This window comes from Rhincodon typus, chromosome 7 (assembly GCF_021869965.1).
Source record: "Rhincodon typus isolate 14 chromosome 7, sRhiTyp1.1, whole genome shotgun sequence".
Classification (NCBI taxonomy): Eukaryota; Metazoa; Chordata; class Chondrichthyes; order Orectolobiformes; family Rhincodontidae; genus Rhincodon; species Rhincodon typus.
Window position 1 is genome coordinate 44,933,610 of NC_063338.1, and position 21,131 is coordinate 44,954,740.

Genomic DNA, 21,131 nt, shown 5'->3' on the forward strand with positions numbered 1-21,131 from the left:
GCATATAACTTCTGTTTACAGTGCTGCAGCAGCAATCTTCCCAAGGAAGATCTAGGTCATGTTCTCTCAAAAAAAACAGCAGGCCTTAGTTAATAATGCTTTGTTTTTCAATCATTTTCTATAGTAACAAGTTTAAAACTGCAATGTTGTGTTACTTTCCCAGCCATTAACTGAAAACATTTGTTTTGAAGTTAGTGATTTCGGAAAGAGATCACAACGGGTTGGGGAAAGGAAATACCTCAAAAATTTTAACTGACCCTTCCTTGAACAATCAAAATGATTCCAGGAGACCATTGTGGCCATGGTTAATCTCATACAGTATGTACCTTTTGTACAGAGTGATCTTCACCCAACTCAGAACAGATCGGACTCTCACTTGAAGGAATTCAGTGCATCATCACTTAACATTCGAGCTGGCAGTCTTTTCTGTAGGTTTAATATTTTCTGAGAAAAGACCTATCTCCTGGCATCTAACCTAGTTACAGCCTTACATAACTTATAAAGTGAAACTGTTACCCTGGTCTATATTAACATCTGAATTCAATTAGCTTTCCATCGCTGAGGTATTCCTTGTGCCTTGGCTGGGTCTATTTATAGACTAATTGACAAGAGATTATTGATAATGAACAATACATTTTATCATGTAATTCTCAGGATGTTCACATAGTACATTAAGGACCACCGTCATACTAGTCCTGTAGATCCCAAATTCCTCATTGCCATTCAACCTCAAGTAGCAATGTTTGTGCTCCATTTGCACTAGCACAAATGCATACTAATATTATTAGCCTGGTCCTTAACAGTCACCATTTTCTGACTGTGGTTAACTTCTAGAATTTTTTTTGTCAGTGCAGAAGGGGATAATCTTTTACAGAAGAAAATGGGAAACCCTGACTGAAAGCCACTCCTTTAAGCATGTCTGACTTCATATGTTTGGGAATATGACTGAGATTTGCATTCATCTCTGGTCTTGCTTACTCAAGTTGCTGCACACATTTTTGTTTTGACAGTCTGGGGACCAAGGGCCACATTTTGTCCATGATAGCCTACTAAGGACAGGTGCTCACTCTCAGGCAAGGCAAGCTAGTTGAAGGGCTATTAGCAGAGCAGTTTCAGCAGTGTCAACGGGAATAGTGGACACTACTGAGACGGAGCCTGGGAGAAGAGGACACCATGGAAGATGCTAAATGGGATTGGGGCAGGGGTGAGCACTTGCCAGAGCCAGTCAGGCATGCTCCAGTGATGTAGAGATGTTGGTGCCATTGTCATAGAGGCATCATTGCTGCCAGGGAGGCCCTCTGTGCAGAAAAGAATATCCAAATAGGTAGGCACTTCTCAGGTGTGAAGCTACAGGTAAATGGCCAGGGTTCCCCTGCTGGTCTCCCCAGACAGAACATGACATCCACTCTATCATCACTGCTAAAATTCCAGTGATGGCTAAAAGAGCACCTTTATTGTCCTTTTGGAGTGTGTTACAATCCAAGAAGGACCAAGTGGTTGAAGTGCTAAACAGCAGGAGCTTTATAAAGGAGATGTTTATTCTATAAGCAGCAAGGTTAGAATAAGCTGTTTCCAGCCCAAAATGACTAATATGACATCATCATTATATCATGCTATTGAACTCTAACTAGTGGCAGGCCACCATACTCATATAAATACACAACAGAATAAGTACAACTGCCACTTCTCCATAGCTAGTAAGATCACATTGTGGCAGCAAGATAATGGGCATTCCACCCCATCATTTTGAACCAATCCTTTTTTTCTAACTGGTTTGAATAACAAGCTAAATATTGGCCAGGAGACAGCAGCCTTGCTCCTTCCTGAATAGTGTGATTAAATAGGTAATGTCTGCCTGCAAGACCAGTCAGATCCATAGTTTAACTTTTCATTCCAAAGATAGCACTTCCTCAATATTCTGGAGTGTCAGTCTGGATTTTGTCCTATGTTTCTGACTTTAACCTACATCATTCTGACTCACAGGCAAGAGTGCAGCTATTGAGTCATGATTAACGCCTAAAAGGACTTATTGTCTCCCAGCAACTACACAGAAACATTCTTTCTTTCTTAAGACTTAATGATTCACAAATCTTTATTTGTCAGCTTAAGTAGGTCAGCCGAGATGTCATCTACACTACCATTTTAATCAGATATTTGAGCCATACCTTAGCTGCACAAGGTGGGAAGAGATAGAAAAGAGCAAGAGAGGTAGTAGACGCAACAGAAAGGGGTACAGATAGCTATTTCTTTGGCTACAAACATGGCTTCAGGGTGGTGTGTTGACTGTCTGGGGCCAGTGTCAAGGATGCATGACTGCAGGGCATTCTGAAGTGAGAGGGTGGTTGTAGTTCACATTGGTATCAATGACATACGTAGAAAGAGGCATTAGGTCCTGCAACAAGAATTTAGGGAACTAGGTTGCAGAACCTCGAAAGTTACAATTTAGGATTTCTTGTGATGCCATTTGCTAGTGAAGATAGAGTAGATGAATGTATGTGTGAATAATTGGAGAAGGAGGAAGCATTTTAGATTCCTGAATTAATGAGTCTATTTCTGGGGAAGGTCACGTCTGAATCAAAATAGGATCGAAACAACAGCCTTATGGTAATGGTGGTGTGTGGTACCGGTGCTGCTGGTGGGGTATTGCACTAATGTAGTGGGGGAGTGGGATACTGAATGGAGTTACAGTAGGAGGTGATGTGCAAACAAATATAGCAGAAAAAAGCAAGTCAAACTCAAGGCTAAAGCATATATAGTCAAGGCACAATGAACAGAGCAAGGGTGGGTGGCATTTGCTTTAGTACGGGGAGTTTTGCATGTAAGACAGATGAATTGAGGGTGTTGATTAACACACAGGAATATGATATCATTGCTATCACACAGACGAGGTTGAAGGAGGGGCAGGACTGGCAGCTCAATATTCCATGGTTTAGAAACTTCAGGCAAAACACAGAGTGGTGTAAGAGAGGAGGTGGTGTTGCAATATTGAGAGGTCAATTGCTGCAAAAAGGAGGGATCAGTTCATCGAGTCATATAGATCTACAGCACAGAAACAGACCCTTTGGTCCAACTCATCCATGCCAACCAAATATCCTAAATTAATCGAGACCTATTTGTCAGTATTTGTCCCCTATCCCTCTAAACCTTTCTTATTCAAATAGCCACCCAGATGCCTTTTAAATGTTGTAATTGTACCAGCCTCTATCAGTTCCTCTGGCAGCTCATTCCATACATTCAAAACCCACTACATGAAAAAGTTGACCCTTTGGTCCCTTTCAAGTCTTTCTCCTCACCTTAAACCCATGCCCTATAGTTTTTGATTCCCCCACCCTTGGGGAAAAAACCTTGGCTGTTTATGTTATCCATGCCCCTCATGATTTTATAAACCACTATAAGGTCACCTTTCAGCCTCTGACACTCAGGAAAAATAGCCCCAGCCTATTCAGCCTCCCCGTTTAGCTCAAACCTTCCAACCCTGGCAACATCCTAATAAACCTTTCCGGAACCCTTTCAAGTTTCACAACATCTTTCCTATAGGAGGGAGACCAGAATTGAACACAGTATTCCAAAAATGGCCTAACCAGTGTCCTACACAACTATAACATGAGCTCCCAACTCCTATACTCAATGCACTGATTAATAAAGGCAAGGGTACTAAACACCTTCTTCACTATCCTGTTGACCTGTAACTCCACTTTCAAGGATGTATGAATCTGCACTCCAAGGTCTCTTTTTTCAGCAGCACTGTCCAGCACCTTACATTAAGTGTATATTTTCTGCCCTAATTTGCCTTATCAAAATGCAGCACCTCACATTTATCTGAATTAAACTCCATCTGCCACTCCTCAGCTCATCATCCCAACCGATCAAGGTCCCTTTGTACTCTGAGATAACCTTCTTGGCTGTGCACTACACCACCAATTCTGGTGCCATCTGCAAGCTTACGAGCCAGACCTCCAATATTCACATGCAAATCATTTATATAAATGACAAAAAGAATTGGACCTGGCACCAATCCTTGCAGCACACCGTTGGTCACAGGCCTCCAGTCCAAAAAGCAATCCTCCATCACCCGCCACCCTTCATCACCATCCTCTGTCTCCTACCTTCAAGCCAGTTATGTATCCAAGTAGCTGATTCTCTCTGCATTTCAAATGATCTAATCTTGTTAACCAGTCTACTATGTGGAACCTTGCTGCCTTGCTGAAAGTCCAAATAGACCAAGTACACTGCTCTGCCTTCATCAATCTTCTTCATCACTGCTTCAAAAAACTCACTCAAGTTAGTGAGACACAATTCCTTACGCACAAAGCCATGTTACCTATCCCTAATCAGTCCTTGCCTTTCCAAATATATGGAGATCCTGTCTCTCAGAATCCCTTCCAACATTGATGTCGGGCTCACCGATCTATAGTTCCCTGACTTTTCCTTACCACCTTTCTTAAATAGTAGCACCACGTTAGCCAACCTCCAGTCTTCTGGCACCTCACCTGCAGCTAACGACGATACAAATATCTCAACAAGGGGCCCAACAATCTCATCCTCACCTTCCCTCATAGTTCTAGGATAAACCTGATCAGGTCCTGGGCATTTATCCACCTTTATGCATTTTAAGACATCCAGAACCTCCTCCTCTGTAAAATGAACACATTTCAAGATATCACTTTTTATTTCCCCAAGTTCTCTAGCTTCCATATCCTTCTCGATAGGACAAATGGGTTGAATGTAAAAACAAAGAGGGGGGAATCCATTATTGGGAGTGTAGTGTAAACACCCAACTAGTCATGGAGAGATATGAGGGGTAGTTACATCTGTATATTTCAGAGAAGTGCAAACATAACAGGGTAATAATAGTAGGGAATTTCATCTTCTCCAATATTAACTGTACCAGAAAGGCCAACCACTCAGCCAACCCTGCAAAGTACTCTATTCTAAAATCTGGAGACTTATTATGTTTGTAAGTTATAGCTTCATAATCAAGAAGCACTATTACTTTAGGTAATAGATTTGGAAACATTTTGTTTCACTTAACTGGTACCACATAGTGATAGATTCCTCATTGTTTGAGCATATTCGAGCTGAAAGATATTACATTGCTTCTGTGGGCCTTCTCATGATTGAAGAGTCTGATCAGCATGGACATCCACAGAACTGGAAATACTGTTGCTGTCACTGATGTTCAGGGAAACCTTGAGCTGTGCCCCCTCCGACCTTCTTCTGGGAATGTCGCATGTTGCAACTTTGATGTTGATGGTCCTTGAAACAGGCTAAACTAAATTTTGCTGCTTGCCACCTCACAGACTGGTTGGCTGCAACGTTTTCCCAAAAGATATAGTCTACAGATTTTTGTAAAGGTTTTTGTAAAAACTGTATTGTTCTCCGTATCATTTGAGATGATTTGCCCACCTTAGATTTTCTGAAAGGTGGCCTCCTTGGTGACCTGTTGAGCCCAGCACAATGAAGGACCTTGTTGTTTGTTATTTTCTTTTGCTGTCAAATTCTTATGGACGACCTCATGAATTTTTAATACAAGTGATCCAGGGATATGCTGTGGCATCTTTCACTTATCCAATATTATGCACCATGCTGCAGGGTGAAAAGAACAATGGTCTGCTGGAGTTGATTTTAGCTTTCAGTTTAATGCCATGCTGTGCTCAGACATGATCATGGAGTTGGCCAGAGAAAGAACTTGATCTCTGGATGTGCGTATTGATATCTTCATCAGTAATATTACGTTTGGAGAGTACAGTACCATCGTATGAGAGATTTTCTACAGTCTTGAGATAAATGCTATCAACATTTATGCATGGTGCTTCATGGCACAAGTCTGGTGCCACTTGTTGTCATTATGTCAGCCTTTGAGACACTGTGGAGCTGCCAGAAGACTTGTATGTGAAAGTTGTTTCTGTTTGAGAAGATGAGAGTTGTTTATGTCAGCCTCATCTAATCTTGGCATTTTTGTCTGCAGGATCTCAGGAGGTGAGCTAAAACCTTGTAGATCTGATCACAGAGATGCATCCATTCATCGTCTACGTCATTTGAGGGAGAAAGATTAAACTGTCAAATAGTATCAAGTTGTGCAGCAAATCTGAGGTATGACTTCTAGAGAGGTCTAACATCTAGTTTTGGCCGTGCTTAGCAAGTTTTTTAATAATGCTTTGGATGGATTTTTAGACTCAGTTCCACCAGCAAGCTCCCAAGCCTGGAATGCAACCTTTTGCAACTGTGCAGCAGATTTGAACTCGAATGTTTACCGGGCATATTAGAGGCATTTCCCTAGCAAAGAGGTCAATAATCAGGGGTACAATTTAAAAGTAATTGGCATAAGGATTAGAGTTGTGTAGAGGAGTAATAATTTCACCCGGGGGGTGAAACTAACTCCCTGAAAGCGTAGTACAGGCATAAATACTCCTTGCATTTAAAAAATACTTGATATACATTTGAACTGACCTACGAGGTTAAAGACCAAGAGCTGGAAGGTGGGGATAGACTGGATAACAATTTTTTGGCCTATGTAGACATGATGGGCCAAATGAGCCCCCTTTTTTGCTGTAAATATTTCTATGTTTCTATACAAGTTGAACTTTCAGTGCCCGTGTTGGCTGTAAAGTTGGAAAGGAAAACACAAATGGAATTCTCCTACTGTGTGCCACACATGACCAATATCATGTTCCTTATGAAAGAAAAATACAAGACAAGCTGCAAACCACATTCAAAACACTGGCATCTCCTTAACTTTATGCTTATCAAACAGAAAGGGAAGGCTGATGTCAAAACAACTTCTTGTTTGTGGGGAGTTGTGTGCTGGTCATGCCACTATCTGGTGGAACTGAGTCTGAAAATCTTTAACTGCGTGTAGGAGAGACCCGTAATTAAGATAGTATTAGATTTTCAGGGTAAACACACAAATAAATAATCCCTTTTATTTCACCCACAAAAAGATTGTATTCAAATTGTCCACACCGTCAGAAGTTAAGATGCCATACATCTTTCTTTTCAAAAACAGCACACAGCTACAGGGGCTCTCTTAGTAGCTCTTTCTCACCCTATCCATAACAGGTACCTTTCTACCTCATCTATCTAAGGACCTTGTAATTTTACATACCGTACCTTAATTAAGGTACCCCAATTTCATAGAAAACAAGTCAAGTCTTTCCCATCTTTCCTCCTAGCTAAAATTCTTCATTCTTGGTACTGTCCTTTTAAATCTCCTTGGCATTCTGTCTAACATAATCAAACACAATAATTTGCAGTGACCAGAAATATATTTACTTCAGCTGTGGTTTAGTTTCTGCTCTTTAGCATCTAGCATTACCTCCTTGCCATTATGCTCTATAACTGGGCCAATAAAAAGTGCCCCATATGCCTACAAACATGCACTCCAAGGTCCTCTGTTCCTCAGTACACTTCAGAATACTACCATCTACTATATATTGAATCTCACTATTTGCATATTATTCGAGTTGTTTTCCCTCTCTAAATGCATTGCTGCGTACTTCTCTGGATTGAGTTCTGATTGCCTCTTTTCTGCCCACTGACCAGACATTGATATCTTCCTGCAGTTATACAGCTATTTCCTCACTATCAACCACAAGCAATCTTTGTATCGTCTTAGCCTCATCTCTTACATTTAAGTTTTAATTACTGCTATAATTAAGGGATTGAGTGAGCCCCTCTAGAAACAGCCTTGCTGAACATTATCCTTTGCTATCTGCAGTGAACCAGTTTGAGATCTAACTGTCATTTCCCATTAGCTCCCATGAGTTTCTTTATTTTATGATCAGTCTGCTAGAGGGACCTCATCAAAAGACTTGTTAAAATCTACATAGAGTTTATTAAATGTGCTACCCTCAACAACATTGTCATGTCCTCAAAAACATCTTTCTTTTTCCTTTTACCACTGGGAAGTGAGTTTTGACGTTGTTTATTTACTAATGGCGGTACATAAGTGCATGTTTGGCATCTTCTACTTATTTTCAATTAATGTGTTAACTGAGATACTTGTGAAAAGAATTTGCATTTATAGAAACACAGGAGGTCAGGCAGCATTAGAGGAGCAACATGATGAGTCCTGATGAAGGGTCTAGGCCCTGCTCCTCTGATGCTGCCTGAACTGCTGTGTTCCTCCGGCTCCACACTGTATCGACCCTGACACCAGCAACTGCAGTTCTTGCTATCTCCTTGCATTTATAGAATATCTTTTATGACCACTCAACAGTGCAAAGTGCTTTACAGCCAATTAAGTACTTTCTGAAGTGTAATAGCTGTAGGATATTGTTAAGTTTATTAAGCTACTGAATAGTATATGTTGTCAATAATATTGCCGATGTAGAGACACATCAGAACTCAAATATCCAAGACAAGGTATAAGGAGGTAGGTCAATGAAAGTCAAAAGCACCTTGTGGCCTTCTTCACTCTCAAGCATTTCAGCAGGTCAGTCTGCCAGAGTCTCTTTGTATCAAGGTGATGCTATATTGTCTTGTTGATTGTTTCATGTCTTTGATCAGCAGGACGAGGTCCTTCATTCTAATTTTCCAAGATTGTCTTCGACATCAAGCGAGCCTACCCCTCAAGGCCCTGTTGACATACTTCATATTGATGCTTTTATATCCTTAGTGATTTTATCCACACCTACATTTACACAAGTGTCCTACTCAGATCATACACCTGCTGACGTCCATCTTCTACACATTTTCAGATAGAATCCCAGAGGAAGTGAATCACTAAGATCTTCCTTAGTCTTTTATGCGCCACTTACACAGATTCATTATCTTTCAAGGCCAAGCCTCAGATTTGGTGGTGTGCGGCAGTCCTAACATTGTCTGTAGATCAGCCAATCCTTCCCAGTTTTGGTCATATCCACTGCAGTGGATGCATACTTAACGGCCTGGCCATTGTTTAGGCAGGGAAGAACCCCTATCTGTTATCCAGAGAGATTTTCCTCCTCTCTAGAGCACACCCAAGCTACTTAATATGGACAAGCTAGCCCCACCACCTACAGCAATGGTATGGCCACCCCAAGAGTCTGACGGAGCATCTTCCTTTTTTCAGACCATCATCCTTCCTTGTTTCAAGAGGAGAAGTAGTTCAGTTATTCCTCCATTATCATTCTTAGGAGGCACAGCAGAGGAGATGCAGATGCTCCCGTTTCCAAAGCAGTGTTGAAGTTTCTCTGAGGTACAGAGAAGAGTACAAAGAACTAGTCACCTCCCTTTCCCATTTTTGTCTTTTCTTCCACCAGGTTTGTCTCCCGACTTCACCCTTTTGTTGAGCTCTTCTTGGCTATCATTATCTTCAAGTTATTGTGATGGGTAAGCCCCATGTGCCAGTGGTCATAAGAGATTACACTTCCAGCCTACTCAAAGTTCTGTCTTCTACTCACAGAAAGCGAACCAATGATGTTCCATTCTTCTCCAAGATGAGCTGAGAACAGAATCAAAAAGAGACATGAGCGAGTGCAGTAGTGGCAGTAAAAAATGTTAATGACTGACTGTTAAAAGGAATACTAGTGGTCGAATGATAATGCTTTAAAGATATGTAGTGCCTGTTTCTGTGCTTATAAGACTCTAAAAGACTTTGGGAGAGGTGTAGGATAATGGACAAGTGCTAATGTACTAATGAATGATACACATTATCAATGGTGACTCTGATGTGGACATGCTTATAACTTGATTCAAGCTCTCTACTATGCATTTTTGTATATAGTTTAAATAGTCAATAAAATGTGTTGTTCACCAGCATGAGGACAGACTTCCCTCTCTCTACAACCTGAGTGCCGTCTCACTACAGTCACTTGTAATCTGGGAAATGTGGAGACCAACTTGTACACAGCAGACTGTCTCAAACAGCAGTGTGATAATGATCAGATCATGTTTTTCTGGTGATGCTGATTCAAAGATAAATATTGCCAAAATATCATAGATAATTCCTCTGCTATTCTCCAGAATAGTGCTTTAAGGTATTTTACATCTACCAGAGCAGAGGATGGGGCCTTGGTTTAATGTATCATCTGAAAGATGGTCCCCCAACAGGTCAATGCTCCCTCAGTATGTCACTGAAGTCTTGGCTTTTTATTTTGTGTTCAAGTCCTGGAGTTGGACTTGAACCCTAAACTTTGAGTTTCAGGTTCAACCAATTCAATCATGATTGACACTTTGCCTTAGGAACACATCTAAAAGTTTTTCTTACTTGACTATGTGTCTTGAAACATATTTATCATGTCTATAAACAAAGCAATAATGATAGGAAGATATAGTGGCCTTTGAAGAGGTACTGTGTAGATTCAGCAGAATGATATCATAACTCTAAGGGTTAAGGAGTTAAAATACACCCTCATTGTATACTTCAAAGTCTGACTTTACACTCACTGTGAACACCAGTCTCTGCTCTTTCAAGCTAACAACTGTACCACAACTTTACACCAATCTGACTGTACTTTGACGTCACACAATACACTATACATGGCAGCCTCTATATCTACACTTGGATTCTGTATATGCTGATCTCTGCCCTTGCACCCTGCACATGTATCTGTCTCTGTCAAATCCTAACTCTGTATCAGTCCAGTTTTTATACCTTGTTTATATATTTAGCCCTGCCTCTGTTACTTCTTCTCATCTGTCTCTGTCTTTCAATTGCATGCTTCTGTTTACACTTGCCTTAAGTACATCCAAAGTTATGCTCCGCAAATTTCTCAGTCCGACTTCAGTTTAAAAGTTTGAAGTGTGGTGAAAAAGAAATAATTTACAATTATTGAAGGATTCAATAGGGTAGACACAAAGAAACTTTCCTTGAGTGAGAAAACCCAGAAAGAGGGCACAATATTAAAATTAGAGTATGTCAATTAGGAATGATATCAGCAAGTGCTTTTACACAGGGATAATGGAAATCCAGACCTCTCTCGCACAAAAGGCTATGGGTGCTGAGTCAATTGCAATTTAATTCTGGAGCAACATTTTATTTTAGGTGAGAGTATCAAGGAACCCCAAACAAAGGTGGGTCTATGGTATTGAACTATCGATTACTAATGGCAGAACAGGCTCGATGGGCTGACTGGTCTACTGGTATTCCTACTTTCTTCAATCAAATCGTTCATTGAATGTACTATTAGTTCAAATTAAACATTAAAATATGTAGCATATTTCTATACAGTGTGCTACATTTAGTGCCAGCAACACCTGTGAATGTGTACCCACGATCAATATTCAGGCATTTCAGTTTTTACAGAATGGTGATTCTGAACAAAACCTTCCCCAAATACAGAAGTCTAAACAAAGTTTACATGTACAATCAAGAACTTTTTGGGCTAACATATACTGTACAAACTGTATTTCAAGTAACTCATTGCACAAACTAAACATATAAATTAATGAGACTAAGTAGTTATATGCTGCAATTCTTTGATTATTAATATGATTAGTCATTCAGAAAGTAAATGAAAAAATTTTGAAAATGACAACTAACCTTCAGTATTTATTCAGAAACGGATTAAAGAAAAACCATCATAATTGTGAATATACAGTAACTTCTTAAAATAAATTTTTATTGAATTACTAATTGCATTTTCATAAATGCGACATAAAACACATGTTTATTATCTGATGCAGTATTATAATCACGTGCTTGTAGATGTTACGATCCCAGTTGGGTGAAATACAGGACAAGTCAGATCTGTGTGAGAAACCTGGCTTAATCTTTGCACTTTGGTTACCGTAGTAGTCAGCTGCCTACGCATTCAGCAAAAAGAAAAATTCAACACTTTCTCCCAGTAATATCCTATACAGACACTGAATTCCAGTGAAGTATTACTCCTATCGGCACTTTAAAATGTCTTACTTAACTGAAAATGTTGCAAGAGTTTCCTTTCAGTGATTTTGTGCATATTTACCTGATGTGATTCTCTCTGTCTCTCCAGGAGAATCAGACTTGGGCCAACTCACTGATGACTTTTCTTACCGAATTCTAAGAAAAGCTCAGGGTTTTTTCATGGCTACTTGGACTGCCAGAACATCTTAAGATTTCTTTCAACTCTGATATCTTGGAGATTGTCAAAACTAAAACTGCACTTCTAGTGTTATGGGTCTTTTTAAAACCGAAAGAACTGCGGATGCTTTAAATCAGAAACAAAATCAGAAGTTGGTGGAAAAGCTCAGCAGATCTGGTAGCATCTGTGAAGAGAAATCAGAGTTAACATTACGGGTCCAGTGACCCTTCCTCAAGGTCACCACTTCACAGATGCTGCCAGACCTGCTGAGCTTTTCCAGCAACCTCTGCTTTTGTTATGGATTTTTGTTCTTCTGAACTGAACAGCTCGAGGTCCCTGGCCTCTCTTTGTATAAGTCATAAAATTCAACTTTATAAATGCTTCAGCAATTAGCTTCCCAGATAGATTACGTAGTAATTTATCTTAGGTCATATGCCTTTCTGAAAATACTGTTTTGCACTCACTGTTCAAACTGACCTTCTGCCCTTTAAAGAAAGTCACCTTTACATTTGCCTCGAGCATGGAATCCAAATTCCCAACTAATAATAACATATTATAGACTTTCATCACATGAACCAGCATAGGATTTTTCAGAACCATAGGTCTTTCACACAATGTCATATTCAAACCTTTGGGTTCTTTTGTTATTTGACTTCCACTTCAGCAACCTGTCCCATTTTTGTTACAATAAAGGCTGCACTTATGCAGTGTCTCAATCTCGGGTTGGTTACTCTGAAATTAATTTTCAGTCAACAATGCATGATTTATATTATCCATCCAAAATCAACAATCCTACAGAGAGGACAGACCACTTTATAAAGAACGGGAATGTGGGCTTTTGGGCAATTTTATAAAAACCTTGGTAATTGGTTGAAAAGCACAAGAAGCTTGGTAATTCTTTGACATTGACTTTGTGCTAATGTAAAGCCCAGTGTGGATTTCATAAAATTGGTTTTTCTCAACATTTATGAAAATAAATCCCTAAGCAGTGACTCAAAAGTGGCACTGTGCTAGTATCCTATTAATCTTTGTTGATATCTTAAGTTACTAATAACTTTGCATTTTAAGATTAAAACAGGAACTGCAATTAAGGCACATTTATTGGTTTATCATGTCAAGCAGGTTCAGCACGTAGCTTCATCTGATCCCAAAACAATTATAATTAGAGTAAAATCTGTCTATTTATAGTTCTCTCCACTGAACAAGACACAAAAAAGGACTCAGATGGTGGATTTTCATTTTTGGTTAAATTAGTAGTGACCCAGTTAATGTAATTTTAAATTATATTTGAACTATTGTTTGTATTTCTGGTAACTGCCCTGCATTCATTGCTGATTTTGTGTACGTTAAAAGCGCTACTTTATTTAGCAGGTGAGGAATGGATTGCCTTTGAGGTCTAAGAAAAGATCCATACCCCAAGTTCCTTTTCTCTCCACAGATACTGCCTGACCCACTGAATGGTGCCAGAATTCTTTGCCTTAAATGTATGCTTGCCTGTACAATTAGGTCAGCAGCACACAAGGGAGCTGCGACAGAAAACCCAATGTCAGATCTATCGAATCAGATCCGTCTAATCCAACCCTCACAGAAAATTTAAAATATCCACTGAAACTGCACAGATTACATCTTCTGCGTATGATTCGCCTCGTTATTGAGATTGTAAAACTGTTAACTATGAATGTTTTGGTTGATAGTACAATAACTTCATCACTCAATCTCTCTGCATGACGACCTTTACGGTAAGCAAATAGTTATCAGAGCTATTTTCGCACAAATGTTACCAATATATCCAAGCAAACCTTCCGGATTAAATCCATTGCAGGGTTTTGGTCCATATCATTACTCACAAAAGGAAGGACTGCAAATCCAAGGAAATTATTAAGAGAGAAACGCGGTATTGAACATCTCTGATTGAACCAACATGCTGGTTTATTAAATTGTCATCCATCGTGTGAAATGCCAGTTCGATATACCTTAATGCAATTACATGACAAGAAGTGAAAAGGTATTATAGTCATCGTTGTTTTTGAGCATGCGTTAATTTAGCTTCCCGCCCTTCGCACAGAATGAAACGACATTGAAGAAACATGCAAAACAAAAACAGTTTGTCATAAATTTTCCCCGACTTGATTTTTTTTAAAGGAGGACCAAACGGTGGGAGCCTCTCAAGGTGATGCTCACTCTACACTAAAACCCCTTAGAGTGCTCTACTATCGGTGCCGGATGCTCCGATCCGGTGGAAAACCTTTACAATTCAATCTCCGCTCGTAACAGGTTACTTCTCTGGCACCGACTGTATTTATAGGTAACTCAATACGGAAGAAATGGACCGACATGTGGCCAACAAAATTAGAAAAACAAATGTTCCTCGCAACGTCATAAGTAAGTTTTAGTTTGGTTGCAAAACATGAAAATCGACGACTCACCAAAGGACTGTCTGTGAAAACATGAACTTATTTCGAATCAAACTTGGGGGGGGGCTGGTGGGAATCAGTAATAGACTTGAAAGTGAGGGTGGGGGCTTTATTGACCAATTAGCGACCAAACTTAGCAGGTGAAGGCAGACAAAAAGAGCAGTTTCGCCCAAATACATTTGAAACCGGGTGTTTTTATGTGTCGCTATTTCTTTTCGATCTGGTAAATTGCAAACCGATCGGGTGCTCCGTGTTCTCCTGACTCCCGTCCCCCCAAAAAAAATCTACAGGAGCTCCGTACATCCCCCCCGCAAAAAACTGGAGGAGCTCCGTGCCCCCCTCCCCCCGCGAGCCTCCAACCGCTCCCCGCCCCCCCCCCCCCCCCCCCCGCGAGACTCCAAGAGCTCCACGCCCCCCCCCTCCCCCGCGAGACTCCAAGAGCTCCGAGGCCCCGGCGCGCGGCCGTGGCTGGTGCGCGCGGCCCGGCGGTTTTGAGAGCGGGAGGAGGGAGCGGTAATGGCGATGGCCGGGACTTACGGCCCTGGCACGGAAAGTGTCCTGTGACCCCCCCCTTCCCCCACTCTCTTCCCACGTCCTCCCCTCTCCCCGGCACTGATACCTACTGAAGGCGCTGTGGACTTTTGTTTTTCTTCAGAAGTTGCGAGAAGGTACTTTTCCTTCTTTTCTGAAGCGGTGACGGGAGTTCGGGGCTCTTGGACAAAGTAAACCGTGGGGCAAACCAGGTCTGAACTCTGACCGAGTGAACCAGTCTCCGGTTTTGGGGGGGGGGGGCGGGGACAGGGACAGAGACAGATTTGTTGGCGGTTGGGGCTCAGTCTCATCGCTGGGCTGGCCTGGACTGGGAGGGGAGGCGCTGTCTCCTGTCGGGACAAGGCGCCGGGGAGTTGCGGAATGTCTACATGGATTTGGGCCGCTCTGCCCTGAACTTCTCCGTCTTTAGTTGTAATTCCTTCCCGGCTTTCTTCCTCTCCCTCCCTCTTTCTGCAGATGGAGAGTTTCAAGCTGCCGAAGTAACCGCCGTCACTCCGGCGGCTTCTCGTCCAGAAGTTGTCTCTTGAACGCTTTGTTCAGTGGCGAAGCAGCCGATGGTAACCTCCTGGGGACGTGCGCGCAGAGTTTGCCAGTAATTCCCATCATAACACAGAGCCTAGTGGTCGGACATTTGATCTAACATGATGAAAGCCGAAGGTAAAGGTGAGAGGACGTTCAGGAGTGCTTCGCCCCACAGGAATGCGTACAAGACGGATTTTCAGGCTTTGAGATGCACTTTTGATGGAAGCAAACAGGAAACCATTTCTAAAATGAGTGCTCAGAAAACAAGTAGAGAGACTGGACACAGGGAAGAGATGAGAGGAAGGCATTTCGGTAATCGTGTACATAAAATAAAAAGCATGCTGCTACAAATGGGCAACACACCAGATGAAATGAACGAAACCAGCAAGTCTGATTTGCATCCAGTTTCTCCGCAAAAACAATCAAGTGGAGTTGTCTATAACAGTGCCCATAAGTCATATCAAAAGACATCCAGTTCAGATAAAACGAATAGCGAAGATGGGGATTTGGACAAAACTAGCATGGCTGAAAAGTTCTCGGAAACTAGAAGACTCTTTGAGCGTCAAATTGAGGAAAAGGTATTTGATAAAACCGCTCACAAAAACGAGAACAAAGTTTCAGTAATTAGTGTTTCATGCGAGAGTAGAAGGAGCGGCTCTTCATCTTCAGAAAGTGGAAGCAGAAAAGTTAAGAGCGACTTAAATCCCACTGTTCTATCCGACACCGATTTGAGAGATCGAAGTAATCTGAAAACCACTAGCGATTTAAAACAAAACCAACCTCGCTCATCTCTAAACGCTGGCCCAATTTCGAGACGATTAGAAAGCTTTCTAGCGGATAGTGATAGCGATGAAACAAACAAAGACACCAAAACAAAGACCTCTGCAACTGAGTATCAGATTTCTGGAGGGCACCAAATGCCGCCCAGCAACACCGTAAATAGTAAAAGTACGTCCCCTGCAGGAGACGATGAGGAATCGCCTCGTTCGATTTCAGCAGATCGACAGAAAACTAAAGATCGGAAAGAAGCAGAAATACCGATCTGTAGCAATAATCTCAGGACTTGTGAAAGTGATTACTGGGAATCAGATCAATGTCAAAAAAAATCCCTAAGTTTCTCGGAATCATCGTCCTCTTGTAAAACTGTTCCTGTAAGCAGCAGTGTCTTAGACAATAATTTGGATCGCCATGTTTCACATATGGTTGCAAACAAAGTAGGAGTAGTTCGGGCGGAGTTGGTGGAAGTTCAGAACGAATCTTCAGGAAGTGAAATTGAATTGGATAATGTTTTTATTGAGAGGGAACTACAGAAATCCGTGGAACCATTTGCTCAGAGCATTAGCCTTGAAGCAGGGCAGACGTATAAAACTTGTGACAGCAAAGAACAGGAAGACCAAACGTTTGAAGAGATACTGAACAGATCTGATGACAGCATAGGAGAGGAAGAAGATGAGGATATTGAGAACATCGAAGAGGAAGATGGAGTTAGTGAGAAGTTATTTGTTGGGTCAGAGGTTTGTGGAATAGAGAATGCTGCATTTGTGGATGATAAGGATACTGAAGAATCGTTACCAGAAGAAAATGAAAGCAAATGTGAGGATGAATATTTGTTTGAAGAGACCAACTATACTCTTGATGATGATTATGAGGAAATATCTGGACTTTCTGAGGAAGAGGATCCAAATTTACGCAGAAAAGTTCATTTCTCCACAGCTCCAATCAAGGTAGGTTTTTTTTTAGTTAAAAACACAACAGGAAGAGAAACAATGCAAATAATATTTGCAGGGGCAAGCACCCTCTTCTTTTTCATCCCTACATTGCAGTCTAGAGATTAGTCTGGTGATCCTTTCTGAAATCTCTTTGCAACTCCCATATAGCCACCTATATATTCAGTACCTGTGCACTTCCTTCCACTTCTGTTGACTGCTCCGAAAGCTTGTCATTTAAGTAAACCTGTTGGATGATAACCTGGTGTCGTGAGACTTGTCTGAGAAGCAAAGAAGAATCTTAATGGACTTGAAATGTTAACTTTGTTTCTCTCTACATAGATTCTGTTAGATCTGTTACTGCAAGAAATCAATAGAGTTTAACAAAGTGTATGGAAATTTCTCAGTGTCTGGATCAGAGGAGTAAAGATCTCCTTTTGTTTGTAAATTTAACCTGTAGGTACTCCATCTCTACACACGATTCAGAGAGCAGCCTCTACTCCACAAATTCATTTCTCCTTTGCTGAGTTTTCCATTTTATTATGTGCAGTTTTGAGGATTGGATTTTCATTCATTTTAACTAGATTGAAACAACACAAACTAGGAGATGGAGGCCATTTGACCCTCAAAACTGCTGTACCATTCAGTAAGGTCATGGCTGATTATGATTTGATTTGTGGCCTTGACTCCAAGTTTGTGCCTACCTCTAATACTGCTTGAATCCCTTGTTAGCCCAGCCTTAAAAATATTCAATGATCCTGCCTCCACTGCTCTGTGTACATTTTAATTTCAGCATCAACTGACAGATTACTGGTGACTGTGGAGCCATGATTGAATGGCAGAGCAGACTCGATGGGCTGAATGGCCTAATTTCTGCTCCTATGTCTTATGGTCTTAAACTTAACCTCCAGTGCACATATCGGTATTAATTGAGAATGCCCTGAACTCTGGTATTTGTCTTCTTTGTGCTGATGGTCAAACAAAACTATTTCCAGGTGTGAGGTCTGTTCATTTTCCACTGAAGATATTCCATGGAGTAGAATGATAGTGCAGCATCATTGACAGAGAGCAGCTCTCTGTTTTTGCGATCATATGTCATAGAGTCATACAGCACAGAAACAAACACTTCGGTCCAACTCGCCCACACTGATCAGGTTTTCCAATCTAAACTAGTCCGATTTGCCCGTGTTTGGCCCATATTCCTCTGAATCTTTCCTAGTCATGTACCTGTTCAAATGTCTTTTAAATGTTGTAACTGTATCTGCATCTACCACTTCTTTTGGCGGTTAATTCTGCATACACAGTACCATCTGTGTGGAAAAAGTTGTTCCTCAGGTCTCTTTTAAACCTTTACCTCTCACCTTAAACCTATATCATCAAATGCCTTCAGTTTATCTAATAGGTGTTGACTGTTTGCATAACAGAAATGATAGAAAGATGTTTAGCCCTGTCTGCCTGAGATCCAAAACAAAACTCTGCCATGTCTACTGGCTAAGTAACAGATTTTGATTGTTGATATGATTTGAATTTGAATTTTGAAGATTGAAATTTTAAAATTTTTAGCTAAGTTGCACTGTCTTGTTTCTGTGAAGCCTTTTGCAGCAAAGCCCTTTGCAATGAACTTGTGATCTGATCGCTAAGGTGCCTGGCAGCATATGACCATCATTCATGTTTCTATTTCCAATAGCTCCTTTAGAAGGAAAAAAATGAAATAATTCACTGATTCTTGTGAATTCTGTTCGCACTTTTTAGCAAGAAAATGAGAAATATTTATTCTGGTATGAAGTACTGATTACCTTGCACATCATACTCCATAGTTTGCACATTTGCCATATTATGATGACGTTCGACAAGCCAGTTCTAAATTTTGTCAAATATTTGATTTTATCATCTTTGGAGGATTCATTAATTACATTACAAGTCATAGAGAAACGTGAGGGTATGCCTGACTGTATCCGCAAAATAGCATTTTATATATTTTCTGCCATTTCACCTCATTTTCTAACATTACCAAATTTAAATAATTCTAGTGACACAGTTTAGGAGAGATTATTTTTAAAACTTAAAATTCCTTAAAAGACAACAGTTGAAAAATGCACAGCTTAAACTTTTGTTCCAAAATGCCCATAAGATTGTGCAACCACGTGAAAATATTTTCCCATGTTATTATGTGTCAGGTATGTCTTGTAAACAAATGTAGTGCAGGCACATATTTTTAACATTATGGCTTTGAAGATTCATTCAGTAGTTAACCTTTTAGACCAAAATTACAGCTAATAATAAGGTTGACAGTTACATAAATTATGGATAGGTGGAATTTAACTCCTATTTGGTAAGAAATGTTTACAATCCTTTAGCATCTTAATATGTTTAAGAAGCAGTTGTTTATTTGTGTAATGTGACTTACTACAAAATGGAAGTTTTACATTGAAAAATTGGACTTCACCAAGTTTGTGGTGATAAACCAATGAGAGTTTCACTGCAGGCTTGCATGTGTATGTACAGGAATATGGAAAAGGACAATCAGCATGATTTAGCATCTGTGACCAATGAGCACTTCAAGATATGAAATCGTGATTGTATTGAACTGCTGTTATATGAATCAAATGAGTGCTTTACTTAGTGGTGCATGCCTTAGATTGAAGGATACATAGATACTGACATCCTGGTGACACTGGGTCAACCAGTGCCACCTTTTTCACTTCATTCCTGTTTTAAAAAGACTGGATTTTTTTTTTCTGCAAAGTGCTTGGGCAAGTTTCCAGTCACATATTTGTGGATTTTCTGCCTTTCTAATTTGCAGAAATTCTCAAAATCCATTCATAGTTTTGCATTGAAGTAAAGTGGACCCGCTCACTCTAAATATCTTTGTTTAACTTTTCTCCAATTGCTTGAAAATAAATCCGTTACATGCTTTCAAACCATATCATATGAAAACATTAACTGCTGCATTTTTATTTTGAATTGTTCAGTTAAGCAAAATTTATAGTGAAGATGTGTTCAGCTGCAATGATTCTTTTGATAAGAAATTAGATTTAAAAAAATATTCAAAAATCAATATTTTTCTTTTTGAACTATTTTGAAGCATGGTTTAGTTTTATGACTATCTCCTTAGGACTCTTACCCAAGTGTGCTAAACCAAGATTTTTATTGATCTTAGACTATAGAATTTATCTCCCCAGTGCTCCTGATTTCCAGGACCCTCCTTTGATTGTGCTCAGCCAGATTTTGGAAGCTTTCTCTAACCCCTTGCATCTTAGCATAGAAATTATAGAATCCTCAGAGTGTGGAAACGGGTCATTCGGCCCAACAAGTCCTCACAGATCTTTGGAAGAACATCCGAATATCCCAACATCCCACCCAGACCCAGACCCATCCCCATTCCCTACGCTATCCCTGCATTTCCCATGACTAACGCACCTAACCTACATATTTCTAGACACTATGGCTAATCCACCAAACTTACATCTTTGTGTTTGTGGGAGGAAACCAGAGCACCCAGCGGAAACCCACGCAGACATTGGGAGAATGTGCAAACACCCCACGGACAAGGCAGGATTTGAGCCCAGGTCCCTGGCACTTTGGGGCAGCAGTGCTAACCACTGAGCCACTGTTGCATCCTTAGTTACAACAGTGCAATGGCTGGGAATTGAACCCTGGTCAACTGCTTGGAATTCAGCTATGCTCACCACTATACCACCATCACTCTGTTCCTAAAGCATTCTCTTGTAATGGTTTGCACAATACAAAGTTCAAAAATGAGGTATTTCACTGTAACATGTCTAAACTTATCCATAGAACTAACTTAGAGATAACACCGTGTGGAGCTGGAGGAGCACAGCAGGCCAGGCAGCATCAGAAGAACAGCAAAGTTGAAGAAGGGTTCCGACCTGAAACGTCAACTTTCCTGCTCCTCTGATCCTGCCTGGCCTGCTGTGCTCCTCCAGCTCCAC

At 40.6% G+C, this 21,131-nt stretch overlaps 1 protein-coding gene across 3 annotated transcripts in view; it reads left to right on the forward strand.

The window, feature by feature from the left end:
• Window positions 1–14,089: 14,089 nt before the first annotated feature.
• Window positions 14,090–21,131, forward strand: part of ppp1r9ala (protein phosphatase 1 regulatory subunit 9A-like A) — a 105,631-nt gene continuing 98,589 nt past the window's right edge. For 2 of the 3 annotated variants that reach the window (XM_020514396.2, XM_048598522.1), the window contains exons 1-2: window positions 14,845–15,066; window positions 15,407–17,196. In XM_020514396.2, the coding sequence (XP_020369985.2) occupies window positions 15,592–17,196 (1,605 nt within the window). In that variant the 5' untranslated portion in view covers window positions 14,845–15,066; window positions 15,407–15,591. Of the gene's footprint in view, window positions 14,367–14,844; window positions 15,067–15,406; window positions 17,197–21,131 lie in introns of those variants that run through there. The other variant, XM_048598521.1, reaches the window with a different exon arrangement.